Source organism: Dictyostelium purpureum (genome assembly GCF_000190715.1).
Source record: "Dictyostelium purpureum unplaced genomic scaffold DICPUscaffold_119, whole genome shotgun sequence".
NCBI lineage: Eukaryota > Evosea > Eumycetozoa > Dictyosteliales > Dictyosteliaceae > Dictyostelium > Dictyostelium purpureum.
This window is the reverse complement of record NW_003519456.1, coordinates 68,036-77,084: the sequence shown is the minus strand read 5'-3', so window position 1 is coordinate 77,084 and position 9,049 is coordinate 68,036. Positions and strand designations below refer to the sequence as shown.

General features: G+C 25.2%; 6 protein-coding genes across 6 annotated transcripts in view; 3 read left to right on the top strand and 3 right to left on the bottom strand.

The window, feature by feature from the left end:
• Positions 1-367: 367 nt before the first annotated feature.
• DICPUDRAFT_152227 (uncharacterized protein) lies at positions 368-529 on the top strand (the record flags this gene model as incomplete). Its single annotated transcript, XM_003287977.1, has 1 exon — positions 368-529. A coding segment is annotated over one exon (162 nt), but the record flags the coding sequence as incomplete, so codon positions are not given.
• A 122-nt stretch (positions 530-651) lies between these two features.
• DICPUDRAFT_55192 (uncharacterized protein) lies at positions 652-1,356 on the top strand. The gene is made up of 2 exons (XM_003287976.1): positions 652-1,073; positions 1,197-1,356. Exons 1-2 carry the CDS (start codon positions 695-697, stop codon positions 1,316-1,318), a joined length of 501 nt encoding a protein of 166 aa, XP_003288024.1. The 5' UTR covers positions 652-694; the 3' UTR covers positions 1,319-1,356.
• Positions 1,357-1,490: 134 nt separating this feature from the next.
• On the bottom strand, positions 1,491-2,782 carry DICPUDRAFT_152225 (uncharacterized protein; the record flags this gene model as incomplete). The annotated part of the gene is made up of 2 exons (XM_003287960.1): positions 1,491-2,529; positions 2,613-2,782. 2 exons carry the CDS (start codon positions 2,780-2,782, stop codon positions 1,491-1,493), a joined length of 1,209 nt encoding a protein of 402 aa, XP_003288008.1.
• Positions 2,783-2,996: 214 nt separating this feature from the next.
• Positions 2,997-3,725, bottom strand: DICPUDRAFT_78852 (uncharacterized protein; the record flags this gene model as incomplete). Its single annotated transcript, XM_003287959.1, has 1 exon — positions 2,997-3,725. One exon carries the CDS (start codon positions 3,723-3,725, stop codon positions 2,997-2,999), a length of 729 nt encoding a protein of 242 aa, XP_003288007.1.
• Positions 3,726-4,247: 522 nt separating this feature from the next.
• Positions 4,248-6,460, top strand: DICPUDRAFT_47700 (uncharacterized protein). The gene is made up of 2 exons (XM_003287975.1): positions 4,248-4,431; positions 4,524-6,460. The coding sequence occupies exons 1-2, from the start codon at positions 4,294-4,296 to the stop codon at positions 6,408-6,410; spliced, it is 2,025 nt and encodes a 674-aa protein (XP_003288023.1). The 5' UTR covers positions 4,248-4,293; the 3' UTR covers positions 6,411-6,460.
• A 33-nt stretch (positions 6,461-6,493) lies between these two features.
• Positions 6,494-9,049, bottom strand: part of DICPUDRAFT_47696 (uncharacterized protein) — a 3,277-nt gene continuing 721 nt past the window's right edge. Inside the window, exons 1-2 of the mRNA XM_003287958.1 lie at positions 8,769-9,049; positions 6,494-8,707 (exon numbers count right to left, since the gene is read on the bottom strand). The exon at positions 8,769-9,049 is cut by the window's right edge and continues 721 nt beyond it. Of these exons, the coding sequence (XP_003288006.1) occupies positions 6,577-8,707; positions 8,769-9,049 (2,412 nt within the window). The 3' untranslated portion in view covers positions 6,494-6,576. The remainder of the gene's footprint in view (positions 8,708-8,768) is intronic.

Genomic DNA, 9,049 nt, shown 5'->3' with positions numbered 1-9,049 from the left:
CTTACCTTTATTTGTTTTTTATAAATAAATAAAGGTACTAATTTAATATATTAAAATTACATAAAATATTTGATAATTAATTTTATAATTTATGCCATTAAATATTATTAAAAAAAAAATTAATATTTTAAAAGAAAAAACTAAATTATTTTTTAATTAAATTATATAAAGGTTCAAAAAACCATTATATCAAAATCAATATTAATAAATTTATTTTATAATAATCCAAATTTAAATTATTTTTTAATATATAATTTTTAAAAAATTTAATTTTTATTTTTTAATTTTCAAAAGGTTATTTAATTTACATTCATAGAAATTGGCTAAAAAAAAAAAAGAAGATTGATTTAATTATATAATTTAAAAGATAAAAAAGATTAAAAAGACAATATTTATTTTAAGAGCTGCAAAAAGATATACTAATATTCTTTTATATGTTTATATTATAGTTCACAAATGTTCACAAATTAGAAATGATGAAAAATATAAAAGGAAAAATTTGGTTTATTTAAACAAAACAAATAATTAATAATAATTTTTTTTATTTTTTTTTTATTTTTTTTGAAAAAAAATAATTTTTTTTTTATTTTTTTTTAAAATTTTTTTTTTTTTTTTTGATTTTTTATTTTTCATTATTTTTTATTTTTTTTTATAGTAACAATAATAATAAATTATTTTATTTATTTTAAATAGAATGTTTAGATATTTATTAAAACCAACAGTTCAAAATAGAATTGTTTCAGCTAGAAGATTTTCAACAGCTACACCAATAGTTAGCAACGAAGATTTAACAGTTGGTACTCACAAAATTCCAGATAGTTTAAAAGAAAGACAAATTAAAGAATTTTTAAATGGTGTAGATTTCAGAGGTCAAACAGTAATCATTTATAAACCATCAAGAAATACTATGCAAACTGGTACTCTTGCCACAAGAAAATGGGTTATTGGATTACCATTCGCAGATAAATGGAATGATCGTTTAATGGGTTGGTGTTCATCCAAAGATTCTCTTAATCAATTAAACTTAAAATTTTCATCTGAAGCTGATGCTGTTGCCTATTGTAAAGAAATAGGTAAGTAAAAAAAAAAAAAAACAAAAAAAACAAAAAAAACAAAAAAAAAATATTTTATTTAAATATTAATTTTATTTTTAAAAATATACAACCAAATAAACAAAACTTTAAACAAATATACAGGTTTGGATTATACTATTGTAGGTGGTGAAGAACAAATTAAAAAGAAGAAGAAATATGGTTATAGATTTAGATATAGAGGCGATTTAGAAGGTCAAGAGCTCAACGAAGAATCAATTAATTAAAATATATAATAAAGTTTAAAACATAAATAATAATCAATTTAAATTATTAAAAAACAAAAAAGAAATATAATAAAATATAAAAATTTGATTATAAACAAAAATAAACATTATAATTCATATTTTTTTTTTTTTCTTTTAATTTTGTTTGTATATTTTTAATAAATATTTTATTTTAAATTAGATTGTCGCTAATAATTGGAGCAGCAACTAAATGTTGAGCAGGTGTACCCAAAGTATAGCATGTTGGACCATCTTTTGAAAAACAATTAACCTCTTCTAAAAATTTAATTTTATCACCAGCAGATATATCATACTCTACAGGACCAATTTTAAGAATTGTTTTACCAGATTTATAAATTTTAAGAGTACCTAATTGACCACTTGGCAATTCTTTGAGAGTATTTGGGAAATCTCCAGGATAAACCATTGGTATAAAAGTTTTTTCATCTAATGTTGGTGGTGCTGCATTTTCACCATTTGCATTGTTGTTGTTGTTGTTGTTGTTGTTATTATTATTATCTACATTTATTGGTTGTGAAGGAGGTTGTTGTGATTGTGGTTGACCTGCAGGTGGTTTAAGTAAACCTGGTGGTGGGAAAGGTATATTGAAATTTGGTTTAGTTTTGGTTGATGGTAATGAGTTTGGTAATTGTATGAAAAATAATTTATCTTTATCTTGAAATTGGTCGTCTATATAGAATGGTCTTGATTTTATATGTTGAGGTTCTTTTTTCTTCTTTCCAATATCTGACATGTTTGCATTCAAATCGAAATTGGTTTGATCTGATAATTCACCATTTGCCATCTTTAATTCTAATTCTTTTCTTTTTTCATCCAAATCTTTGGATGCATCATCTAATGAATATGCCTTCATAATTTTTCTTGGATCTACCAATGGTAAATGGGTGGGGTGGAATGGTTGCATTGGATCGACCTCCATTTCATGGAAAAGTTGTGCTAAAAGTTCTGAATCTTTCTTTTCTTTTTTCTTATTAATTTCATATGACGATTGTTGCGTATCTGCTTGAACCAATGGTGTACTGAATAAATTACTCATTGGTATAGCTGCTGGTTTCTTTCTATTTGGATTAAAACTTGGTCTAAGTTTTGATGTTGCTTGTGATAATTTTGGTCTTTCACCAACATTTAATGGTGTTAACGATGCATTAATTAAATCTGTAATTGGTCCTGATACTAATGGATCTTTATCGCTAAAAAAAAATGAAAACAAAAAGAATATTAATATAAAAAGAACAAAATATAGATAAATATATAAACAATTATTTATATTTACTTTTTCTTTCTAACTGTTGGTACGTTTGGTTTGAATTCTTTTTTAATCTTTATTCCATGAGCAGATGGGGGTATATTATTTATATCACCAGGTGTTGATGGCTTCATAGTCTTTAATCTTTGTATTGGTTTGGCACCTGATGGTGGTGGTGGTTGTGGTGGCTGGCTCATAGTATAAGATTATGTATATATATTTAAGAAAATATATAAGAAATAATAAATAATAATTTAAAAATTACAAAAAATGAAAAAAAGATGAAAAAAACTATTTTTTTCGAATTTTTTTTTAAAATAATTTTTTTTTTTTTTAATTTTTATTTTTATTTTTTTTTATTTTTTTTATTTTTTTTTGTAAATTAAATGATAAATAAGGAAACATATCATTTTATTGGAAAAGATTTGGTATTTTTAAACTTGACACTATAGGAAATAAATTTTGCTTGATTTTAAAATTATTGTTTATAATAGTGTTGTTATGGAATATATTTAGTTTTTTTAAATCTACATTACATTTATTTAATAATAAATAATTTAAAATTAATTTAAAAAATTGGTATAAACTTGAACTATTGTCCATAAAATTATCCAATGGCATTAATATTATAAATTCCAAAATTTCTAAATTTTTTATTCTTGTAAATAAATATTTTAAATTATAATTATTACTATATAAATTTATATCATTATTATTATTATTATTATTACTATTATTTAATACTATTGTTAATTTTTTTAAATTTTCAAAATATTTGTATCTATTAAAATCATTTTCTAAATTTTCTATTATGTTATTATATATTGTTAATGATATTGTGAGTTTCTTTGGACCAAATTCATAGTTATTAAATAAAGAATATTTTGAATCTATTTTTTTTATTTGATTTATATAATTCCTAATTTCTTGGTAATTATCTACAAAATTAATTAAAACTATTGATTTGTTAACTTCTATTTTTACAATTTTAAACCAATATTTTGAAACTAAATATACTTTTGATTTAATTAAATATTTTAAACATCCAATATTTTTATGATTATTATTATTAATGAAATAATTATTATTAAATAATATAAAGCTCTTTAAAATGTGTTTTTGGATATATTTAAAATCCATTATAATTTTTTATTTTTTTTATTTTTAATTTAATTACCATAATTACAGTAATAAAACAAAAAATTATTTAATTAAAACACTTTATATTCAGATTTTTAATTTAAAATTTTTTTAAAATTAAATAAAATTATTAAAAATTATTAAACCCCCCTTTGGAGTTTGAGATACAAAAAAATTAATTAAAACAATAGAATTGTAGGTGGAATTAGAAAAATTATTTATTTTATAATGATAATTATAAAAATAATAAATAATAATAGTAATATAACTAGTTTTTTTATTATAAAAAATAAAATAAAATAAAAAAAAAAGAAATAATTTTTTAAAAATTATTTAAATAAATCATATTTGTTTATTATATTAAATTAAATAAATATTTTTAATACCATATTTTGAAATTTCCACCTATATTTTTCGTTTTTTTTAATTATAATTTTTTTCTTTTTATTTTTTTTAAATTTTATTTTTTTAAATTTTTTCTTTTTTTTTTTTTTATTTTTTATTTTTTATTTTACTTTAGAATTTTAATATCCAGTTTTATTACTATTTCTTAATTGTAATATAGATCATGAATCCAACAAAAAATTTATTATCAATTTTAACTAAAGGAATTGCCCTTGATCCATTACCAGAACATCCAGGTATTGATTCAAGTGTACCACATGCACCAGGTCGTCCAAAGATTTTATCAGTTTCAGAAAAAAAAGTAAGTAATTACTACTGTATTATTTATAGTTTGTTTGGTTTTAAAATTAATAAATTTTTAAAAAATTATTTTTCTAATTATTATAAAATTAGTTAGCAATTAGAAATTCATTAAGATATTTCCCAAATAAATATCATGAAGTTTTAGCAAAAGAATTTTTAGAGGAATTAGATAAATATGGACACATCTATATGTACAGATTTAGACCAACACAATATGAAATGAAAGCATATCCAATTGATTGGTATCCAGCCAAATCTAAACAAGCAGCATCAATTATGTTAATGATAATGAATAATTTAGATAAAGAAGTTGCACAATTCCCTCACGAATTAGTTACCTATGGTGGAAATGGTTCAGTATTTCAAAATTGGGCACAATATCATTTAGCAATGAAATATTTATCAGAGATGACTGATGAACAAACCCTTGCAATGTACAGTGGCCATCCAATGGGTTTATTCCCAAGTAATGAACAATCACCACGTGTTATTGTTACAAATGGTATGGTTATTCCAAATTATTCATCAAGATTAGATTATGAAAAAATGTATGCACAGGGTGTTTCCCAATATGGTCAAATGACAGCTGGTAGTTACTGTTATATTGGACCACAAGGTATTGTTCATGGTACAACTATTACTCTTTTAAACGCTGGTAGAAAGTATTTAGGTATTGATGATTTAAGAGGTCGTCTTTTTGTTTCTTCTGGTTTAGGTGGTATGAGTGGGGCTCAAACTAAAGCAGCCTATATTTGCGGTGCTATTTGTATTGTAGCTGAAGTCAACCCAGCTGCTGTAAAGAAGAGACACAATCAAGGTTGGGTTATGCAAGTTTATGAAGATTTAGACGAATTACTTGTTCGTGTTAAAGAAGCCGTCAAAGAAAAGAAACCACTTAGTATCGCATATCAAGGAAATATTGTTACTCTTTGGGAAAAATTAGTCGAGAGCGATATTCATATAGATTTAGGTTCAGATCAAACTTCATTACACAACCCATATAATGGTGGTTACTACCCAGTTCAATGTTCATTTGAGGAGTCAAATCGTCTTATGGTCGAAGAACCAGCTAAATTTAAAGATATGGTACAAGAAACCCTTAGAAGACACACTGATGCAATTAATAAATTATCTAAACGTGGAATGAAATTCTGGGATTATGGTAATAGTTTCCTCTTAGAGGCTTCAAGAGCTAATGCCGATATTATTAAACCAAATAGTGAAGGTAAGGAATTCCTCTATCCATCATATGTTCAAGATATTATGGGTGATATTTTCTCATTAGGTTTTGGTCCATTTAGATGGGTTTGTACCAGTGGTAAACCAGAAGATCTTGAAACCACTGATCGTATTGCAAGAGAACTCATCGAAAAACTTCGTTCTGCTGAAGATGTACCAAAGAATGTTGAACAACAATTTAACGATAATCATTTATGGATCAGTCAAGCTGGTGAACACAAGTTAGTTGTTGGCTCACAAGCCCGTATTCTTTATAGCGATTGCATTGGTCGTGTAGAATTGGCTGTTGCCTTTAATAAAGCTGTTGCTGATGGAACACTTTCAGCCCCAGTTGTTATTAGTAGAGATCATCACGATGTTAGTGGTACCGATGCACCATGGAGAGAAACTTCAAATATTGTCGATGGTTCACAATTTTGTGCTGATATGGCTATCCATAATGTTATTGGTGATTCATTTAGAGGAGCCACCTGGGTATCAATTCATAATGGAGGTGGTACAGGTTGGGGTGAAGCTATAAATGGTGGTTTTGGTATGGTTTTAGATGGCTCAAAGAAACAAGAAGAAAAAGCGAAATTAATGTTAGGCTGGGATGTAAATAATGGTATAGCAAGAAGATCTTGGTCATACAATGATAATGCCGAAACTACAATCCAAAGAGCTATGAAAATTAATCCACTCTTAAAAGTTACAATTCCAAACCATACAGATGATAATTTATTAAATAATATTTTATAGATTAATAAATATTATTTTTTTATTATTTTTTTTAAAAAAAAAAAGACTTTATAAATAATATTTAGAGTTAATTATTTTTTTTTAAAATTATAATTATAATTTATTTTTTTTAGAAATTATAATTTTTTTATTTATTTTTGTGTGACTATTTTATATATTTTGTATATTAAACATCATAAACTAATCCACTAAATAATGGTGATACTTTATGTTTACAATAATTTATATTATTAATATCGATATGTTGTAAAATTTTAGATAATATTTCTTCTTTTTCATAATCCAAATGACTTTTAATTAAATTTGAAAGGTCAACATTTTCGATGACCAAATTAGAAGAGGGAATATGAATTGGTGCTACACCAGCGGCAGGTAATATACCATCGGATAAGCAATTAATTGAACGACAAACATATTTTAACAAGAGATCTTTTGGAGTATAACAGTTGATAACTCTTCCGCTAATGAGTTTTAAAATCTTTGACCAACGGCTTGGATCTGATGTGATTGGTGAACCAATGAAAACCACTGTCTCGATTAATGAAAATATATTTGGATTATTGTGAGATTGGCTGTAAAGCTCCTCAAGGCAATAAAATACCATTCTTGATCCCATTGATGTCGAAACCAATGTCAATGGTCTATTACCAAAATAACCATCAACTATTTGTTGAGCTAAAAGTTTACCTGCTTTTTCTGAACGATCTTTGAGTAATGACCATGGGTTATCCAAAACTGAAGCAGCCTTTAATACTGAAAGTGGAATAAGAGCCGATGCTAAACTTTGTGAAATAATATTGGTTGCAGCAGATCTCACTATACCTTGCACAATTGTTCCCTGATACTCGGATACGATAGCCTTAAGTTTTAAAATAACATCTTTTTCCCATTCGATTAAGAAAATATCACCGTAGTCATCAGTGACTGATCTGATTACCCTATCCCAGATTGATTTGGTTTGGTAATACTCTTGATTTACATCGTTACAAAGACCGAAAATACCAATAATAGCATGAAGTGATGTTTGGCTTTTGATTTTATGAATTGAATAATCTTTTACACCACTTGTAGCAGATATCATTTTATCGGCAGTTACCTTAGCACCAGCTGCACCAAAAATTACTGATAACATTGTAGCACTACTTAGACCAGTTGCACCGCTAATACCCGCAACAATACTACCAGCACCTACAAAGTTTAAAACAGTACCAATAAATGGAGCAGCTAAACCACCAGTTAAACCTACTAGCACTGCACCAGTAACCGCAGCACCAACGATTTTACCAGTTTTAATCGCCTTATCTTTTGTTGAGGTAGAAGTTGGCACCAAACTATCACCTCCTTGTTGAGGCTGTGGCAAAACTTCTAATTCACTTGGAGTATGGTCATCCTGAAGAGCACCGATTGTATGCATTTCAGTTGATAAAAACAATCTTGGTTCAATACCTAAATAGTATATGAAAAATCTTTTTAATGAATATCTAATTAAAGAATGGTATGATGGCTTCTCTTTAATTAATGAGATTGATATAAACTTTAATAAAATCTCTTCAATTTCATTTTCATTAATTTGAGTTTTACAAATTTCGATAATATTTTGAATTCTATTGTTTTCTTTAAATAATTTAAATTTAACCTCCTCTTCGTCAACTTCCATCTCACCATTTTGTTTTTGTTGAAGCTGTTCATTATTTGAATCATTTATTAATAAATTTGAAAATGTTTTAATTGATACACTAGTTGAATTTATAATTTGATCTTGGCCAATATCTTGTTGAGGGTTATTATTATTATTATCTTGATTTAAATTTATTTGTTGATATTCTAATAATTTAGTTTGAAAATATAATGAATCTATTTGTAAATGATTATAATCTAACTTTTCTATGAATTGAATAGCTGTCGAAAATAATAAATAGGAATATTCATAAATTGAATTTTGATTGCTGTCGGCGCCACTACTATTATTACTAACATTATCTTTGAAATATTCTAAAAATTTATAATTTGACCAAATATTTGGAGGATTTGATTTTAAAATTAAATAAATTAAATTTGGTAATAAAGTTTCTTCACCGCCATTTAACTTTAATAACTTTACTAATACTCTTGATAAGCATCTTTGTTTATCTAATGGTGTTTGATAAATGTTGATTTTTAATAAAGTTGTGCATAATGATTTTGTAAACTGAGTTTCATCCCCATTTTGAATGCCTAGATGCTTTAGCTCTAAAAACCTTAATGATTCGATTCTTTTTGAAAACTGTGCGTCTTTTTCAAAATCTATAGGGAATAAACTATAAATTTAATTAATAAATAAGCCTTATTTCTTTTTTTTAAAATTATTCTAACACTTACAAATGAAATAAATTTTGGATTAAAAAAAATTCTATTGATTCCCTTATTACTAAATTAAAATTATTTGAACCTATTTTGTCTTTGAACGTTTTGGGTGTTATATTTATTGCTTTTTTGGTCAACTCTTCTAAATATTCAAAATATAATTTACTTTTTGATTCTAAATCGCACATTGACATTTTTTGTGAAAAATCGAAAACTTCAGCATTATAATGATTGTCGTAAAACATTTCTAACTCTGCTATTAATTTTCTATCCGTTTTATTTGGTAACTGGCTTTC